Below are 20,737 nucleotides of genomic sequence, written 5' to 3'. Positions count from 1 at the left end.
ACCCTCTCCTCCTTCATCTATCCCTCTCTCCCTCCTTCATCTACTCTCTCGGTCCTCCTTCTTCTACCCTCTCCATCCTCTCTTCATCTACCCTCCTCCGTCCTCCTTCAGTCTACCCTCTCCGCCTTCATCTACCCTCTCCTCCTTCATCTACCCTCTCCTCCTTCATCTACCCTCCTCCTCCTTCATCTACCCTCTCTCTCCTCCTTCATCTAGCCCTCTCCTCCTTCATCTACCCTCTCCTCCTCCTTCATCTACCCTCTCCTCCTCCTTCATCTACCCCTCCTCCTCCTTCATCTACCCTCTCCCTCCCTCCTTCATCTACCCTCCTCCTCCTCCTTCTTCTACCCTCTCCTCCTCCTTCATCTACCCTCTCCTCCTCCTTCATCTACCCTCTCCTCCTCCTTCATCTACCCTCTCCTCCTCCTTCTTCTACCCTTCTCCTCCGCTCCTTCATCTACCCTCTCCTCCTCCTTCATCTACCCTCTCCTCCTCCTCCTCATCTACCCTCTCCTCCTCCTTCATCTACCCTCTCCTCCTCCTTCATCTACCCTCTCCTCCTCCTTCATCTACCCTCTTCCTCCTCCTTCATCTACCCCTCCTCCTCCTTCATCTACCCTCTCCTCCTTCATCTACCCTCTCCTCCTCCTTCATCTACCCTCTCCTCCTCCTTCATCTACCCTCTCCTCCTCCTTCATCTACCCTCTCCTCCTCCTTCTCTACCCTCTCCTCCTCCTTCATCTACCCTCTCCTCCTCCTTCATCTACCCTCTCCTCCTCCTTCATCTACCCTCTCCTCCTTCATCTACCCTCTCCTCCTCCTTCATCTACCCTCTCCTCCTCCTTCATCTACCCTCTTCCTCCTCCTTCATCTACCCTCTCCCTCCTTCATCTACCCTCTCCTCCTCCTTCATCTACCCGCTCCTCCTTCCTTCATCTACCCTCTCCTCCTCCTTCATCTACCCTCTCCTCCTCCTTCATCTACCCTCTCCTCCTCCTCCTTCATCTACCCTCTCCTCCTCCTTCATCTACCCTCTCCTCCTCCTTCATCTACCCTCTCCTCTCCTTCATCTACCCTCTCCTCCTCCTTCATCTACCCTCTCCTCCTCCTTCATCTACCCTTCTCCTCCTCCTTCATCTACCCTCCTCCTCCTTCATCTACCCTCTCCTCCTCCTCCTTCATCTACCCTCTCCTCCTCCTTCATCTACCCTCTCCTCCTCCTTCATCTACCCTCTCCTCCTCCTTCATCTACCCTCTCTCCTCCTTCATCTACCCTCTCCTCCTCCTTCATCTACCCTCTCCTCCTCCTTCATCTACCCTCTCCTCCTCCTTCATCTACCTCTCCTCCTCCTTCATCTACCCTCTCCTCCTCCTTCATCTACCCTCTCCTCCTCCTTCATCTACCCTCTCCTCCTTCATCTACCCTCTCCTCCTCCTTCATCTACCCTCTCCTCCTCCTTCATCTACCCTCTTCCTCCTTCATCTACCCTCTCCTCCTCCTTCATCTACCCTCTCCTCTTCATCTACCCTCTCCTCCTCCTTCATCTACCCTCTCCTCCTCCTTCATCTACCTCTCCTCCTTCATCTACCCTCTCCTCCTCCTTCATCTACCTCTCCTCCTCCTTCATCTACCCTCTCCTCCTCCTTCATCTACCCTCTCCTCCTCCTTCATCTACCCTCTCCTCCTCCTTCATCTACTCTCTCCTCCTCCTTCATCTACCCTCTCCTCCTCCTTCATCTACCTCTCCTCCTCCTTCATCTACCCTTCCTCCTCTCCTTCATCTACCCTCTCTCCTCCTCCTTCATCTACCCTCTCCTCCTCCTTCATCTACCCTCTCCTCCTCCTTCATCTACCCTCTCCTCCTCCTTCATCTACCCTCTCCTCCTCTTCATCTACCCTCTCCTCCTTCATCTACCCTCTCCTCCTCCTTCATCTACCCTCTCCTCCTCCTTCATCTACCCTCTCCTCCTCCTTCATCTACCCTCTCTCCTCCTTCATCTACCTCTCCTCCTCTTCATCTACCCTCTCCTCCTCCTTCATCTACCCTCTCCTCCTCCTTCATCTACCCTCTCCTCCTCCTTCATCTACCCTCTCCTCCTCCTTCATCTACCCTCTCCTCCTCCTTCATCTACCCTCTCCTCCTCCTTCATCTACCCTCTCCTCCTCCTTCATCTACCCTCTCCTCCCCTTCATCTACCTCTCCTCCTCCTTCATCTACCCTCTCCTCCTTCATCTACCCTCTCCTCCTCCTTCATCTACCCTCGTCCTCCTCCTTCATCTACCCTCTCCTCCTCCTTCATCTACCCTCTCCTCCTCCTTCATCTACCCTCCTCCTCCTTCATCTACCTCTCTCCTCCTCCTTCATCTACCCTCCTCCTCCTTCATCTACCCTCTCCTCCTCCTTCATCTACCCTCTCCTCCTCCTTCATCTACCCTCTCCTCCTCCTTCATCTACCCTCTCCTCCTCCTTCATCTACCCTCTCCTCCTCCTTCATCTACCCTCTCCTCCTCCTTCATCTACCCTCTCCTCCTCTTCATCTACCTCTCCTCCTCCTTCATCTACCCTCTCCTCCTCCTTCATCTACCCTCTCCTCCTCCTTCATCTACCCTCTCCTCCTCCTTCATCTACCCTCTCCTCCCTTCATCTACCCTCTCCTCCTCCTTCATCTACCCTCCTCCTCCTTCATCTACCCTCTCCTCCTCCTTCATCTACCCTCCTTCCTCCTCCTTCATCTACCCTCTCCTCCTTCCATCTACCCTCTCCTCCTTCATCTACCCTCTCTCCTCCTTCATCTACCCTCTCCTCCTCCTTCATCTACCCTCTCCTCCTCCTTCATCTACCCTCTCCTCCTCCTTCATCTACCCTCTCCTCCTCCTTCATCTACCCTCTCCTCCTCCTTCATCTACCCTCTCTCCTCCTTCATCTACCCTCTCCTCCTCTTCATCTACCCTCTCCTCCTCTTCTCTACCTCTCCTCCTCATCTACCCTCTCCTCCTCCTTCATCTACCTCTCCTCCTCCTTCATCTACCCTCTCCTCCTCTCCTTCATCTACCCTCTCCTCCTCCTTCATCTACCCTCTCCTCCTCCTCCTTCATCTACCCTCTCCTCCTCCTTCATCTACCCTCTCCTCCTCCTTCATCTACCCTCTCCTCCTCCTTCATCTACCCTCTCCTCCTCCTTCATCTACCCTCTCCTCCTCCTTCATCTACCCTCCTCCTCCTTCATCTACCCTCTCCTCCTCCTTCATCTACCCTCTCCTCCTCCTTCATCTACCTCTCCTCCTTCATCTACCCTCTCCCCTCTTCATCTACCTCTCCTCCTTCATCTACCCTCTCCTCCTCCTCCTTCATCTACCCTCTCCTCCTTCAGTCTACCCTCTCCTCCTCCTTCATCTACCCTCTCCTCCTTCATCTACCCTCTCCTCCTCCTTCATCTACCCTCTCCTCCTCCTTCATCTACCCTCTCCTCCTCCTTCATCTACCCTCTCCTCTCCTTCATCTACCCTCTCCTCCTCCTTCATCTACCCTCTCCTCTCCTTCATCTACCCTCTCCTCTCTTCATCTACCCTCTCCTCCTTCATCTACCCTCTCCTCCTCCTTCATCTACCCTCTCCTCCTCCTTCATCTACCCTCTCCTCCTCCTTCATCTACCCTCTCCTCCTTCATCTACCCTCTCCTCCTCCTTCATCTACCCTCTCCTCCTCCTTCATCTACCCTCTCCTCCTCCTTCATCTACCCTCTCCTCCTCCTTCATCTACCCTCTCCTCCTCCTTCATCTACCCTCTCCTCCTTTATCTACCCTCTCTCCCCCTTTAGCTACCCTCTCCTCTCTTCATCTACCCTCCTCCTCCTTTATCTACCCTCTCCCCCTTTATCTACCCTCTCCTCCTCCTTCATCTACCTCTCCTCCCCCTTCATCTACCCTCCTCCTTCATCTACCCTCTCTCCTCCTCCTTCATCTACCCTCTTCCTCCTCCTTCATCTACCCTCTCCTCCTCCTTCATCTACCCTCTCCTCCTCCTCCTTCATCTACCCTCTCCTCCTCCTTCATCTACCCTCTCCTCCCCCTTCATCTACCCTCTCCTCCTCCTTCTACCCTCTCCTCCCTTCATCTACCCTCTCCTCCTCCTTCATCTACCCTCTCCTCCTCCTTCATCTACCCTCTCCTCCTCCTTCATCTACCCTCTCTCTCCTCCTTCATCTACCCTCTCCTCCTCCTTCATCTACCCTCTCCTCCTTCATCTACCCTCTTCCTCCTCCTTCATCTACCCTCTCCTCCTCCTTCATCTACCCTCTCCTCCTCCTTCATCTACCCTCTCCTCCATCATCTACCCTCTCCTCCCCCTTCATCTACCCTCTCCTCCTCCTTCATCTACCCTCTCCTCCCCCTTCTTCTACCCTCTCCTCCCCCTTCATCTACCCTCTCCTCCTCCTTCATCTACCCTCTCCTCCTCCTCCTTCATCTACCCTCTCCTCCCCCTTCATCTACCCTCTCCTCCTCCTCCTTCATCTACCCTCTCCTCCTCCTTCATCTACCCTCTCCTCCTTCATCTACCCTCTCCTCCTCCTTCATCTACCCTCTCCTCCTCCATCATCTACCCTCTCCTCCCCCTTCATCTACCCTCTCCTCCTCCTCCTTCATCTACCCTCCTCCTCCTTTATCTACCCTCTCCCCCTTTATCTACCCTCTCCTCCCCCTCCATCTACCCTCTCCTCCTTCATCTACCCTCTCCTCCTCCTTCATCTACCCTCTCCTCCTCCTTCATCTACCCTCTCCTCCTCCTTCATCTACCCCTCCTCCTTCATCTACCCTCTCCTCCTCCTTCATCTACCCTCTCCTCCTCCTTCATCTACCCTCGTCCTCCTCCTTCATCTACCCTCTCTCCTCCTCCTTCATCTACCCTCTCTCCTCCTCCTTCATCTACCCTCTCCTCCTCCTTCATCTACCCTCCTCCTCCTCCTTCATCTACTCTCTCCTCCTCCTTCATCTACCCTCTCCTCCTCCTTCATCTACCCTCCTCCTCCTTCATCTACCCTCTCCTCCTCCTTCATCTACCCTCTCCTCCTCCTTCATCTGCCCTCTCCTCCTCCTTCATCTACCCTCCTCCTTCATCTACCCTCTCCTCCTCCTTCATCTACCCTCTCCATCTACCCTCTCCTCCTTCCATCTACCCTCTCCTCCTCCATCTACCCTCTCCTCCCTCTTCATCTACCCTCTCCTCCTTCATCTACCCTCTCCTCCCCCTTCATCTACCCTCTCCTCCTTCATCTACCCTCTCCTCTCCATCTACCCTCTCCTCCCTCTTCATCTACCCTCTCCTCCTTCATCTACCCTCTCCTCCTCCTTCATCTACCCTCTCCTCCTCTTCATCTACCCTCTCCTCCCTCTTCATCTACCCTCTCCTCCTCCTTCATCTACCCTCTCCTCCTCCTTCATCTACCCTCTCTCCTCCTCCTTCATCTACCCTCTCCTCCTCCTTCATCTACCCTCTCCCACCTCTCTCTACCCTCTCCTCCCTTCATCTACCCTCTCCTCCTCCTTCATCTACCCTCTCCTCCTCCTTCATCTACCCTCTCCTCTCCTCTTCATCTACCCTCTCCTCCTCCTTCATCTACCCTCTCCTCCTCCTTCATCTACCCTCTCCTCCTCCTTCATCTCCTCAACTACCCCTCCTCCTCCTTCATCTACCCTCTCCTCCTCCTTCATCTACCCTCTCCTCCTCCTTCATCTACCCTCTCCTCCTCCTTCATCTACCCTCTCCTCCTCCTTCATCTACCCTCTCCTCCTCCTTCATCTACCCTCTCCTCCTCCTTCATCTACCCTCTCCTCCCCTTCATCTACCCTCTCCTCCTCCTTCATCTACCCTCTCCTCCTCCTTCATCTACCTCTCCTCCTCCTTCATCTACCCTCTCCTCCTCCTTCATCTACCCTCTCCTCCTCCTTCATCTACCCTCTCCTCCTCCTTCATCTACCCTCTCCTCCTCCTTCATCTACCCTCTCCTCCTTCATCTACCCTCTCCTCCTCCTTCATCTACCCTCTCCTCCTCCTTCATCTACCCTCTCCTCCTCCTTCATCTACCCTCTCCTCCTTCATCTACCCTCTCCTCCTTCATCACCCTCTCCTCCTCCTTCATCTACCCTCTCCTCCCCTTCATCTACCTCTCCTCCTCCTTCATCTACCTCTCCTCCTCCTTCATCTACCCCTCTCCTCCTTCATCTACCCTCTCCTCCTTCATCTACCCTCTCCTCCTTCATCTACCCTCTCCTCCTCCTTCATCTACCTCTCCTCCTCCTTCATCTACCCTCTCCTCCTCCTTCATCTACCCTCTCCTCCTCCTTCATCTACCCTCTCCTCCTCCTTCATCTACCCTCCTCCTCCTTCATCTACCCTCTCCTCCTCCTTCATCTACCCTCTCCTCCTCCTTCATCTACCCTCCTCCTCCTTCATCTACCCTCTCCTCCTCCTTCATCTACCCTCTCCTCCTCCTTCATCTACCTCTCTCCTCCTTCTCTACCCTCTCCTCCTCCTTCATCTACCCTCTCCTCCTTCATCTACCCTCTCCTCCTCCTTCATCTACCCTCTCTCCTCCTTCATCTACCCTCCTCCTTCATCTACCCTCTCCTCCTCCTTCATCTACCCTCTCCTCCTCCTTCATCTACCCTCTCCTCCTCCTTCATCTACCCTCTCCTCCTCCCCCTTCATCTACCCTCTCCTCCTCCTTCATCTACCCTCTCCTCCTCCTTCATCTACCCTCTCCTCCCCCTTCATCTACCCTCTCCTCCTCCTTCATCTACCCTCTCCTCCTTCATCTACCCTCTCCTCCTCCTTCATCTACCCTCTCCTCCCCCTTCATCTACCCTCCTCCCCCTTCATCTACCCTCTCCTCCTCCTTCATCTACCCTCTCCTCCCTCTTCATCTACCCTCTCCTCCCTCTTCATCTACCCTCTCCTCCTCCTTCATCTACCCTCTCCTCCTCCTTCATCTACCCTCTCCTCCTCCTTCATCTACCCTCTCCTCCTCCTTCATCTACCCTCTCTCCTCCTCCTTCATCTACCCTCTCCTCCTCCTTCATCTACCCTCTCCTCCTCCTTCATCTACCCTCTCCTCCTCCTCATCTACCCTCTCCTCCTCCTTCATCTACCCTCTCCTCCTCCTTCATCTACCCTCTCCTCCCCCTTCATCTACCCTCTCCTCCTCCTTCATCTACCCTCTCCTCCTCCTCCTTCATCTACCCTCTCCTCCTCCTTCATCTACCCTCTCCTCCTCCTTCATCTACCCTCTCCTCCTCTTCATCTACCCTCTCCTCCTTCATCTACCCTCTCCTCCTCCTTCATCTACCCTCTCCTCCCCCTTCATCGACCCTCTCCTCCCCCTTCATCTACCCTCTCCTCCTCCTTCATCTACCCTCTCCTCCTTCATCTACCCTCTCCTCCTCCTTCATCTACCCTCTCCTCCTCCTTCATCTACCCTCTCTCCTCCTTCATCTACCCTCTCCTCCTCCTTCATCTACCCTCCTCCTTCATCTACCCTCTCCTCCTCCTTCATCTACCCTCTCCTCCCCCTTCATCTACCCTCTCCTCCTCCTTCATCTACCCTCTCCTCCTCTTCATCTACCCTCTCCTCCTTCATCTACCCTCTCCTCCTCCTTCATCTACCCTCTCTTCCCCCTTCATCTACCCTCTCTCCTCCTCCTTCATCTACCCTCTCCTCCTTCATCTACCCTCTCCTCCTTCATCTACCCTCTCTCCTCCTTCATCTACCCTCTCCTCCTCCTTCATCTACCCTCTCCTCCTCCTTCATCTACCCTCCTCCTTCATCTACCCTCTCCTCCTCCTTCATCTACCCTCTCCTCCTCCTTCATCTACCCTCTCCTCCTCCTTCATCTACCCTCTCCTCCTCCTTCATCTACCCTCTCCTCCCCCTTCATCTACCCTCTCCTCCTCCTTCATCTACCCTCTCCTCCTCTTCATCTACCCTCTCCTCCTTCATCTACCCTCTCCTCCTCCTTCATCTACCCTCTCCTCCCCCTTCATCTACCCTCTCTCCTCCCCCTTCATCTACCCTCTCCTCCTCCTTCATCTACCCTCTCTTCCCCTTTCATCTACCCTCTCTCCTCCTCCTTCATCTACCCTCTCCTCCTTCATCTACCCTCTCCTCCTCCTTCATCTACCCTCTCTCCTCCTTCATCTACCCTCTCCTCCTCCTTCATCTACCCTCTCCTCCTCCTTCATCTACCCTCTCCTCCTCCTTCATCTACCCTCCTCCTTCATCTACCCTCTCCTCCTCCTTCATCTACCCTCCTCCTTCATCTACCCTCTCCTCCTCCTTCATCTACCCTCTCCTCCTCCTCCCTCTCCTCCCCCTTCATCTACCCTCTCCTCCCCCTTTATCTACCCTCTCCTCCCCCTTCATCTACCCACACCCCCTCTCCCTCCTCCCCCTCTCCCTCCTCCCCCTCTCCCTCCTCCCCCTCTCCCTCCTCCCCCTCTCCCTCCTCCCCCTCTCCACAGGTGTGTGTGGCGCCATGCGGCGGCTGGAGTGCGGGGCTACGCGGCGGCCCCAGAGAGGAGGGATGACACCGGCCTGGTGGTGCGCTCCAAGCAGGCGCAGCAGTTCGACTGGGCTCTGGCCAAGCTGGACAACTCCGTGAGGAGGACGGGACGCATCACTAAGACCATGTTGCTGCGCGTCTTCCACGACGTCTGCAGGACAGGTGAGACACGTCGCCGCGCGTCTTCCACAACGACGTCTGCGGGACGAAGACCGAGTCTGATCCGTTCCTCTCGTGTTCCCACTTCCCTTTTTTCTTTTTGTGTGATATTTTTACTCCTTTTTTTTTTGTTTTTCTCCCATCCCAATGTTAGTCGTTATGCCAATTCCCAATCCCCTTCCTGGTCGTTGCGCGCATTTGCCCCCTACTGTCGGCCTGGGGAGGGAGAAGACTACCACATGTCTTCCTGCGATACATGTGGAGTCAGCCAGCCGCTTCTTTTCACCTGACAGCGAGGACTCTCACTGGGGGAACGTAACACGTGGGAAGATCACACTATCTCCCCCAGAATCCTTCCCTGCTGAGCAGGCGCCCCGACCGACCAGTAGGAGTCGCTGTTTACAACGACCAGGATACATACCCCGCCGGCTTCCCACCCGCTAACACTGCCAATTGTCGGGCACCCAAGTGGCGACCCATGTAACGTGCTGCGTCGCGAAGCGGCCGACCCGGGTTCGATTCCCGGACCTGGCGTCCTTTGCCGAATGTCTTCCCCCCCGCTCTGTCTCCTGGTCTTCCTCTCTCTCTCTCTCTCTCTCTACCGGACTGCCCGGTAGAACAAACAAATAAAAATCTACCAAAAACATAATTAAAAGATATATATATTTAAAAAAAAAAAAACACTGCCAATTGTGTTAGTAGGGACGACCGACCAAGCCGGAGGTACCGCTGACAGCTGGATTCGATCCCAGAGTCTCTGCGGTGGTAGGCGAGCGCTTAGTCCGCTGCGCTACCCAGCCGCATTTCCCTCTCTGATGGATGAGTCTGATCCCTCTTCTGTTCCTTCTCTGATGGATGAGTCTGATCCCTCTTCTGTTCCTTCTCTGATGGATGAGTCTGATCCCTCTTCTGTTCCCTCTCTGATGGATGAGTCTGATCCCTCTTCTGTTCCTTCTCTGATGGATGAGTCTGATCCCTCTTCTGTTCCTTCTCTGATGGATGAGTCTGATCCCTCTTCTGTTCCTTCTCTGATGGATGAGTCTGATCCCTCTTCTGTTCCTTCTCTGATGGATGAGTCTGATCCCTCTTCTGTTCCTTCTCTGATGGATGAGTCTGATCCCTCTTCTGTTCCTTCTCTGATGGATGAGTCTGATCCCTCTTCTGTTCCTTCTCTGATGGATGAGTCTGATCCAGTCCCTCTTGTGTTCCCTCTCTGATGGATGAGTCTGATCCAGTCCCTCTTGTGTTCCCTCTCTGATGGATGAGTGATCCAGTCCCTCTTGTGTTCCCTCTCTGATGGATGAGTGATCCAGTCTCTCTTGTGTTCCTTCTCTGATGGATGAGTGATCCAGTCTCTCTTGTGTTCCCTCTCTGATGGATGAGTCTGATCCAGTCTCTCTTGTGTTCCCTCTCTGATGGATGAGTGATCCAGTCTCTCTTGTGTTCCCTCTCTGATGGATGAGTCTGATCCCTCTTGTGTTCCCTCTCTGATGGATTAGTCTGATCCAGTCTCTCTTGTGTTCCCTCTCTGATGGATGAGTCTGATCCCTCTTCTGTTCCTTCTCTGATGGATGAGGGATCCAGTCTCTTGTGTTCCCTCTCTGATGGATGAGTGATCCAGTCTCTCTTGTGTTCCCTCTCTGATGGATGAGTCTGATCCCTCTTCTGTTCCTTCTCTGATGGATGAGGGATCCAGTCTCTTGTGTTCCCTCTCTGATGGATGAGTGATCCAGTCTCTCTTGTGTTCCCTCTCTGATGGATGAGTCTGATCCCTCTTCTGTTCCTTCTCTGATGGATGAGTGATCCAGTCTCTCTTGTGTTCCCTCTCTGATGGATGAGTGATCCAGTCTCTCTTGTGTTCCCTCTCTGATGGATGAGTCTGATCCCTCTTCTGTTCCTTCTCTGATGGATGAGTGATCCAGTCCCTCTTGTGTTCCCTCTCTGATGGATGAGTCTGATCCAGTCTCTCTTGTGTTCCCTCTCTGATGGATGAGTCTGATCCAGTCTCTCTTGTGTTCCCTCTCTGATGGATGAGTCTGATCCAGTCTCTCTTGTGTTCCCTCTCTGATGGATGAGTCTGATCCCTCTTGTGTTCCTTCTCTGATGGATGAGTCTGATCCAGTCTCTCTTGTGTTCCCTCTCTGATGGATGAGTGATCCAGTCTCTCTTGTGTTCCCTCTCTGATGGATGAGTCTGATCCAGTCTCTCTTGTGTTCCCTCTCTGATGGATGAGTCTGATCCAGTCTCTCTTGTGTTCCCTCTCTGATGGATGAGTCTGATCCAGTCTCTCTTGTGTTCCCTCTCTGATGGATGAGTCTGATCCCTCTTGTGTTCCCTCTCTGATGGATGAGTCTGATCCAGTCTCTCTTGTGTTCCCTCTCTGATGGATGAGTCTGATCCAGTCTCTCTTGTGTTCCCTCTCTGATGGATGAGTCTGATCCAGTCCTCTTCTGTTCCCTCTCTGATGGATGAGTCTGATCCCTTGTGTTCCCTCTCTGATGGATGAGTCTGATCCCTCTTGTGTTCCCTCTCTGATGGATGAGTCTGATCCAGTCCCTCTTCTGTTCCCTCTCTGATGGATGAGTCTGATCCCTTCTGTTCCCTCTCTGATGGATGAGTCTGATTTGCCCCTGCCGGCACAAGGATGCATTGGATTTGCTCGATCGACAAATGGGTTGATTTTGATTGGCTTATTACTAGGGATGCCCAGATCACATTTTTTGCCACCGATACACAGATCACCGATCGTTTATGAGCCATATCGGCCGATACACTGCCGATACCGATCGTTTTTGGTTTTCTTATAGCAGCTGGCAGTATTATACTGTAGGTCTAACACAGGTATTCTCAAAGTCCGGACTAAATTATCTTATCTAATCTTAGAAGTTAAGTAAAGTGAATAGTACTGGGTGTTAAGCATATGATAAGCCAAAGATGATATCAGACGTTGATATCCGGAGCTATCAGTAGCTAGCCAGCTAGATAACGTTAGACAACGCCTCATGTATTAAACTAAAGTGAATAGTTTACTGGGCCATTTTGTTTAATGCTTCAGTGATGTTGAAAGAGGATGGGTCTGTGAGGGGGAGGGGCAATGCGTGCACTGCAGCTTGTGTGTCAAACAACTTGCTGCAGGTGCAGGAGAGAAGACAGCGAGCGAGAACTCTGCTGATAATTGGATCATGTTTTTCGCACGCGTCATCAATCGGTTTTCACAACCGGGGACTAGAAAGCATTATCGGAATTCCCCAATCTCATATTTATACTGAATATCGGCCGATACCGATCGCTGGCCGATCGATCGGGGCATCCCTACTTATTACTACTAGGGCTGAACAGTTAAAATGTCAAGTGTTTCTTTATTAATCCCCTTGGGGAAATTCAGGTGTGATATTGACTGCACTATATAGCCTTCCTCACCAGCTTGTTCAGTTTGACTGCACTATAGAGCTAGCCTTCCTCACCAGCTTGTTCAGTGACAGTTTGACTGCACTATAGAGCTAGTCTTCCTCACCAGCTTGTTCAGTTTGACTGCACTATAGAGCTAGTCTTCCTCACCAGCTTGTTCAGTTTGACTCACTACAGAGCTAGCCTTCCTCACCAGCTTGTTCAGTTTGACTCACTATAGAGCTAGTCTTCCTCACCAGCTTGTTCAGTTTGACTGCACTATAGAGCTAGCCTTCCTCACCAGCTTGTTCAGTTTGACTCACTATAGAGCTAGCCTTCCTCACCAGCTTGTTCAGTTTGACTCACTACAGAGCTAGCCTTCCTCACCAGCTTGTTCAGTTTGACTGCACTACAGAGCTAGTCTTCCTCACCAGCTTGTTCAGTTTGACTGCACTACAGAGCTAGTCTTCCTCACCAGCTTGTTCAGTTTGACTCACTATAGAGCTAGTCTTCCTCACCAGCTTGTTCAGTTTGACTCACTACAGAGCTAGCCTTCCTCACCAGCTTGTTCAGTTTGACTCACTACAGAGCTAGTCTTCCTCACCAGCTTGTTCAGTTTGACTCACTACAGAGCTAGTCTTCCTCACCAGCTTGTTCAGTTTGACTGCACTACAGAGCTAGTCTTCCTCACCAGCTTGTTCAGTTTGACTCACTATAGAGCTAGTCTTCCTCACCAGCTTGTTCAGTTTGACTCACTATAGAGCTAGCCTTCCTCACCAGCTTGTTCAGTTTGACTCACTACAGAGCTAGTCTTCCTCGCCAGCTTGTTCAGTTTGACTGCACTACAGAGCTAGTCTTCCTCACCAGCTTGTTCAGTTTGACTCACTACAGAGCTAGCCTTCCTCACCAGCTTGTTCAGTTTGACTGCACTACAGAGCTAGCCTTCCTCACCAGCTTGTTCAGTTTGACTCACTACAGAGCTAGTCTTCCTCACCAGCTTGTTCAGTTTGACTCACTACAGAGCTAGCCTTCCTCACTAGGGATGGGAATCGAAAACCGGTTCCCATTGGCCGATGCCTGGAACCGTGTGGCTCCTGTGACTTTCGATTCCCTTATCGCTGCCAGGTTTTTCCTACAGTTGCGCGCGTTAGCATGTAGCCATGGCAGACTCTATTTGATTCCTTAAGGGCTCGAAATTGCCTGGCTTTTGGTCATATGCTCCCGAAATGCTCCCGCTGTTTGGCTACTTCTATGTGCAGTGAAAACTACTTGAATGCTTTAGAACATGGTCATTGATTTAGTTTAGGGTGAGCTAAAATTAGCCGCGGAGCTATCGCTAGCTAACGTGAGCTAACGCTATTTAATCAAGCTCACAAAGAGAGATAAACAGCTGACAGCGGATAGTACAGGTACAAATACAATAAAACAGCGGGTGGGGACTGTTGTGTAAACATTGTACTCTTTAGTTCACATATAATAAGAGCCGGATTGTTTATTTACTAAGTCTCTACTCTGAGTCCGTCAGACAGGAAGTACCATGGTGCAACATACAAATGTGTCCGTGTAGCAACACAAGCCAATACCTACAGGACAGGGGCCCGGGGAGGGAGCTCTGTGTGTCTGTGTGTGTGTGTGTGAGACAGAAGTCAAGAGGAATAACGACTGTTATTCAATAGATTAAATTAGTTTAAGAATAAAAAAATAAATACATTTTAAGAGAATCTCAAATACATTATTTTATTTAAGTGTAGGCTATAGTTAATGTTTTATTTTTTGTATTTTTCTGACATGGTAAATGGCTGCTTTTTTATATAGCGCTTTTATCCAAAGCGCTTTACAATTTGTTCCTTACATTTTACCCAATCACTCACACATTCTCACAACTACACTTTATATTTATTGATAAAGGATTTGCACTACAACGCGTACACCTACTGTGAATTGTACCTAAATTGCACCTCGTCCCATTTCTCCATTTCTGCCTTGCACTATATCGTATTATATATTAGTACACTGCACAGTATTGTATATTGTATGGTAACTATGTCTATTCTGCATCGAACATTGTACATATGTCTAAACTGAACACTGTGACCTAATTTTTTTACTTCTAATTTTACTATGTTATTTTATTTCATACTTATCTTGTCTTGCACAGTCTCTGGAGCGCAACAGTAAGAAGCATTTTGTATAAAAGTATTCTGTACTTCTGTATGACAACTATTAAAGAAACTTGAAACAACGACGGCGCAGGCAACCATGCAAGGTGCCAACCTGCTCATCGGGAGCAGTTAGGGGTTAAGTGTCTTGCTCAAGGACACATCGACACGCTGCCCGGGAGGAGCGGGAATCGAACCGGGAACCTCCGGATTGCCAGACGACTGCTCTACCTCCCGAGCCACTGTCGCCCCTGACATGGGGGCTCAACAATAAATGACAATCAGAAATGTCAAGTTGCATGTTGTTATTCTAACCAGCTTAGTTCTGTTGCATTTCCAATTTATTTATTTAAATTATAAATTGATCAGGTATCGATAAGAGAATCGATAAAGAATCGAATCGATAAGCAGAATCGATAATGGAATCGTATCGATAAAATCCTATCAATTCCCATCCCTATTCCTCACCAGCTTGTTCAGTTTGACTCACTATAGAGCTAGCCTTCCTCACCTGCCTTTCCTCACTCAAAATCGCAGCCTGGATTAGTGTCGTGGAATACATGTATTCAGACCATTCAAATGAGGTTTTGTGGTGCAGAGATGGCCTGGTTTTTCAAATCATATTCTACACACTTAAAGGAACACGTCAACATTTTAGGAAATCAGCTTACCGTCTTCTCCAGAGAGAGACAAGAAGATAGATACCAGTTTCCTCTCTGTGCGTTCAGTAGAAAGCTATCTGGTTGCACGTTAGCCTAGCTTAGCACAATGAATGGAAGTGGACAGTGCCGGTTAGCCTTCGGGAGAGGTGTTAGTTGGACAATGCCTAGGCTGTCCGCTTCCATTCATTGGGGGAGAGTTTGGTTGACAAATTCCTAGACTATTAGTCGACTAAGAATTTCTTTAGTCAAGGAAACAGCCCTGTTTCTGACATGGATTGATTGTTTGCCATCTCTCTCTCTCGCTCTCGCTCTCGCTCTCGCTCTCTCTCTCTCTCTCTCTCTCTCTCGCTCTCTCTCGCTCTCTCTCTCTCTCTCTCTCTCTCTCTTCCCCCCCAGGCTATCCCAGTGGTAACCAGGCCTTGCTGCTGTTGAGGAGTTGTGGCTCTCTGCTCCCAGAGGTTCCTCCTCCAGAGCGTACTAAGCTGGCTCATCACATCTGGGACAAACTCCAGGAGCTGAGTACGACCAAACCTTAGATACCTTCATAAAACACACACCTTCAATAGACTTTAAAATGTATTGGAAAGCAGAGAGGGACCCCTCAAATAGGTGACGTCACCTGGATGTCAATAAATAATAATAGTAAACTATACTCTGAGCCGAACCAGGGGGCTCTTTACACCAGGGGTTTCCCAAAGCCTTTCATCTCGAGACCCAAAAGAGACATCTGGTGTGTCTCCCCGGGACACAAATCTACAGAGATATGATGTCCGAACACACAAATCCCATCTGACCTGGAGGTGTGTCGTCTGTCTCCCCAGGTGTGTCGTACGACGCCAGCCACTACAACGCTCTGCTGAAGGTTTACCTGCAGAACGACTTCAGGTTCTCGCCCACAGACTTCCTGGCTAAGATGGAGGCAGCCAACGTCCAGCCCAACAGAGTGAGCGCCACAGCACCACAGCACCACATTACCACATTATTACCACGGCACCAGTAAAGGCAAGTTCAACGAGCGCTCATTTCTCTGCTCAGAAACTTATGGGACCAGTTTTGTCGTCCCCCAGGTGACCTACCAGAGACTGATCGGAGCCTACTGTCAAGTGGGGGACATCGAAGGAGCCAGGTGAGACAACTGATGGCGCCTCACTAAGGCCTCACTTTTCATGATGTTTTGAGTGGTGGTTAGGTCCTTTAAAACAGTCAGATTCACCGTTCCAGATGTTTGACTTTGAACCATCAAGGATCTGGGGTGCATTCTAAAGCGTCTGTCCCTCTGTCCTCCATCCTCGTATCCTCTGTGACACGTCAACAGAGGATTTGCTGCCATACTTAAAGATCCCCTCCACTCAGAAATGTGTTTGTTTTTTTATGGTTAACTCCTTTTGGAGACATGACTTTGACTATACAGATTGTTATTGACTCTAGGAGACATGACTTTGACTATACAGATTGTTATTGACTCTTGGAGACATGACTTTGACTATACAGATTGTTATTAACTCTAGGAGACATGACTTTGACTATACAGGTTATTTGTGCAGAACTTGTCTCCAGAGAGCCCTTTGTCACATCCTTCCCCTGGAGAGGGATAGCTTCTCTGTACTTCCCTGAACTCTGAAATGTGTCCCTTTTCTGAAATGTGTCCCTTTGGCTTCCTGTCCTCTCGCAGCACGATCCTGGGCTTCATGAAGAACAAAGACCTAGCGATCACAGAAGCCGTCTTCAACTCCCTGGTGACGGGCCACGCCCGCGCAGGGTGAGTGCTGCTGCCCCGTTCATCTACATTCTACCATCATCACATTGTTTTTTTTTCTTTACATGAATTGTTTCAAGATCCTTGCCAGTTGTGTAATGGATGCATAACCATCAGCCGGGGTTCTGGCCGGGCCCTGAGCGAACCAGGAAGCTCCAGGAAACCACACGGTTTTAATCCACGACGGTGTCACGGTCTTACCGTATACCAAGGGATTTGAAAAATAATGACCGTATCCGTTTAAATACGTACGATTGAGAGCATCCTCACCACCTGCATCTCAGTCTGGTACGGCCATTGCACCGTTAACACATTCAGAGCCACGCCCCTATGCCCAAATAGGCCGTTGCGTGCCAGCGCTTTAGTCAATGGGAGGATGGGGAAATTTGCGAATGCTTAAACTATATCTTAAATTATGGCTATGGGTCTAATACACCCGTCGCTTATCAATGACTTGCTTGCAGTCAACATGTACGAAACGGATTGTTTTTTCATCAGTACATTTCCGTTGTATACCGTTTTGAAAATACGAATATACGTTTGAAAAATAAAACGATAATTTTGTCAGACAGTCTGCAGAGCTTGATTTATGACGCAATGTCATCTGCGGTCCGTCGGCGGGCCGCATGGGCTAAGGAAGGTTAAGAGGTTAAACATCAACGTTGAAGGTTTTGTCTACATCCAGCCATCAATAAAATGGAATGAAACTATGTTGGGATAATGTGATTTAAAACTGTGTGTGTGTAGTGACATGGAGAGTGCAGAGAGCATCCTGCCTGTGATGCGTGGAGCAGGAATAGAACCAGGTCCAGACACCTACGTGGCTCTGCTCACCGCCTACGCAGAGAAGGGAGACATGGGCAAGATCAAACAGGTGTGTGGGTTCATCCCTTTTATGTGTGAGGTGTGTGTGTGTGTGCGCGCGGTGGGTGTTGTGGTCTGAATAGCGTGTAAGATCCATTATGTTTGTCTGTATTTAAAAGGACACAATGCTGCTTCATTTGGCACATAATCTCACACTCACCCAAAGACTGCACACATTAATTTAAGCTTGACGGGTTATTGAGAATAAATTAGTTTGAATATGGCACCAGTGATGTCATCAGGGGACATTGAATCCTTGCGTTGTTTTAATTACAGCTCAGTGAAACCATAAGGTAGCGGTCCCTATAAGACAAGGTGTTGTTTTAATTACAGCTCAGTGAAACCATAAGGTAGCGGTCCCTATAAGACAAGGTGTTGTTTTAATTACAGCTCAGTGAAACCATAAGGTAGCGGTCCCTATAAGACAAGGTGTTGCTATGTTTTCATCTAGACCATTTCATGAAACTGTAATTTACACATTTTATTCTAGGCTTACATTTGGTTCATTTTGCCTGTCTGCGTCTTTCTCTGTCTCTTTGTGTCTCTTTCTCTCTGTGTCTCTGTGTCTCTGTGTCTCTGTCTCTCTCTCTCTCTCTCTCTGTCTCTGTCTCTGTCTCTCTGTCGTCTCTGTCTCTGTCTTTCTCTCTCTCTCTCTCTCTCTCTCTCTCTTTCTCTCTTTCTCTCTCTCTCTCTCTCTCTGTCTCTGTCTCTGTCTCTCTGTCGTCTCTGTCTCTGTCTTTCTCTCTCTCTCTCTCTCTCTCTCTTTCTCTCTTTCTCTCTCTCTCTCTCTCTCTCTCAGACTCTGGAGATGGTGGACAGTGCAGATGGTACTCTGATGGACCGGGACATCATGCAGGTGGTCTTCTCTCTGACCAAGGCCGGCCACTCGCAGCACGTAGCTGAGATGCTGGATCGCATCAGACACGACCGAGGATACATTCCAGGTACTACACATCATCAGACACCACGAGGATACATTCCAGGTACTACACATCATCAGACACCTCATCAGACACCACGAGGATACATTCCAGGTACTACACATCATCAGACACCTCATCAGACACCACGAGGATACATTCCAGGTACTACACACCATCAGACACCACCGAGGATACATTCCAGGTACTACACACCATCAGACACCACCGAGGATACATTCCAGGTACTACACACCATCAGACACCACCGAGGATACATTCCAGGTACTACACACCATCAGACACCACCGAGGATACATTCCAGGTACTACACACCATCAGACACCACCGAGGATACATTCCAGGTACTACACACCATCAGACACCATGAGGATACATTCCAGGTACTACACATCATCAGACACCACCGAGGATACATTCCAGGTACTACACACCATCAGACACCACCGAGGATACATTCCAGGTACTACACACCATCAGACACCACCGAGGATACATTCCAGGTACTACACACCATCAGACACCACCGAGGATACATTCCAGGTACTACACACCATCAGACACCTCATCAGACACCACGAGGATACATTCCAGGTACTACACACCATCAGACACCACCGAGGATACATTCCAGGTACTACACATCATCAGACACCACCGAGGATACATTCCAGGTACACATCATGAAAAACGACAGGCGTGAAGCCGTCCAGACCCAGACGGCAGCAGCAGGTCTCAGGCTAACTGGTCTGGGTGGTGGATGAGCTGTGGGTCTCAGGCTAACTGGTCTGGGTGGTGGAGTAGGGGTGGGAATCACCAGAGGCCTCACGATACGATACTATCACGATACTTAAGTCACGATACGATAGTATTGCGATTCAAAATATATTGCGATATGCTGAGTATTGCGATATTACTATTGCGATATATTGCCATTTATTACCTTTTTTCAACTGCAAAGTAAAACTGTCAACATGTTTTATTTAATAAAATAAAGTTCAGTCTGTTCATCTCACTTCAATCATTTTTATTGCAGAACATGGTATTTTCTCAAGCAGACAGATGTAAACACTGTAATCTGTGTTGCATGTAACTGACGAACTGAACTGTTTGTATTACAGTCATATTCCAACTTAACTGAATGCACATGTGTGTGTGTGTGTTTGTGTGGACTACTGTACTATTTAGTGATGCACGATATATTGGCCGCCGATATAATATCGGCCGATATGGCAGTTTTTTTACACATTGGTATCGGTCCAATATCAAGATAGGGCAGATATTTCTTTTACAAAAAATAAGTTACAAAAGAAAAAAGCGTTTTGGAAAATAGCTCTTTATTTGATTATCATAAAAAAGTGTTTTCTTTACAGAGATATCGACATCGGTAAATATCGGTATCGGCCAGAACAGCAATATTAATATCGGTTATCGGTATCTGCCACAATTTTCACATCGGTGCATCACTAGTACTATTACAGGTATTGAAATGAACAATGCAACTTCCTTGTAAAAAATCAACCTGTGGTTCTCAGCCTGGTGGCAGCAGGGTTTAGACTGAGCGCTGAAGCAGGATGATGTGTCACTGTGCTAAAGTACTCTGACCAAAACAAATATTGTCCTTTCCACCAGACATAAAACAAAAAAAAGCACAATAACTGAAAATAAATAAATAAATGAGTCACTGTCTGTGCTTGTGGATGGGGCAGGCGAGTACCTGCATGCCATCTGTCCCAGCTCTGGAAAGACTCTTTGATTGGTCCTCCAAAATCCAAGAGGGCCATAGCAGACTATTTGATTCCTTGACTAGGAAAATAATAGTAGTATAGACATAGTACATAGTAAATAGTAGTATAGACATAGTACATAGTAAATAGTAGTATAGACATAGTAGCAAAGTACATAATAGTAAATTACCATAAGAAGGTTCGTTTTCTAGATGGCTACATGGCAATATGGAATTACACCTTATCCTTTCATTTAAAGGCTCCCTTATGTACCGGTACTCAAAGATTGATATGAAGATACATGGCTACTTACACACACACACACACCCCCCCCATCGTAATCCCTCCCTCCCTCCCTCTCCCTATAGATGCGATGAACCTGTGTCTGAGTCTGATCACCCAGGGGGAGGAGGACATGGCTTTCTGCATCCTGAAGACCATCCCCTTGATGCAGACACCAGACACCACCGAGGCCCCCAGCCTGGGGAACTTCTTCCTCAGACACTGTGTCAACATGGACATGGTAC

The 20,737-nt window shown here is 49.6% G+C and overlaps 1 protein-coding gene across 1 annotated transcript in view; it reads left to right on the top strand.

Moving 5' to 3' along the window:
- Positions 1-20,737, top strand: part of lrpprc (leucine-rich pentatricopeptide repeat containing) — a gene marked incomplete at its 3' end in the record, with an annotated part of 275,324 nt that overhangs the window by 19,906 nt on the left and 234,681 nt on the right. Inside the window, exons 2-9 of the mRNA XM_084321823.1 lie at positions 8,515-8,717; positions 15,319-15,441; positions 15,744-15,865; positions 15,990-16,048; positions 16,595-16,681; positions 17,426-17,552; positions 18,342-18,486; positions 20,579-20,733. Coding sequence (XP_084177949.1) covers positions 8,515-8,717; positions 15,319-15,441; positions 15,744-15,865; positions 15,990-16,048; positions 16,595-16,681; positions 17,426-17,552; positions 18,342-18,486; positions 20,579-20,733 — 1,021 coding nt within the window. The remainder of the gene's footprint in view (positions 1-8,514; positions 8,718-15,318; positions 15,442-15,743; positions 15,866-15,989; positions 16,049-16,594; positions 16,682-17,425; positions 17,553-18,341; positions 18,487-20,578; positions 20,734-20,737) is intronic.

The sequence above is a fragment of the Notolepis coatsorum genome (assembly GCF_963971535.1).
Source record: "Notolepis coatsorum genome assembly, chromosome: 9".
In the NCBI taxonomy this organism is placed as follows: Eukaryota; Metazoa; Chordata; class Actinopteri; order Aulopiformes; family Paralepididae; genus Notolepis; species Notolepis coatsorum.
The sequence above is the reverse complement of the archived record's forward strand: the minus strand, read 5'-3'. Positions and strand labels throughout refer to the sequence as shown.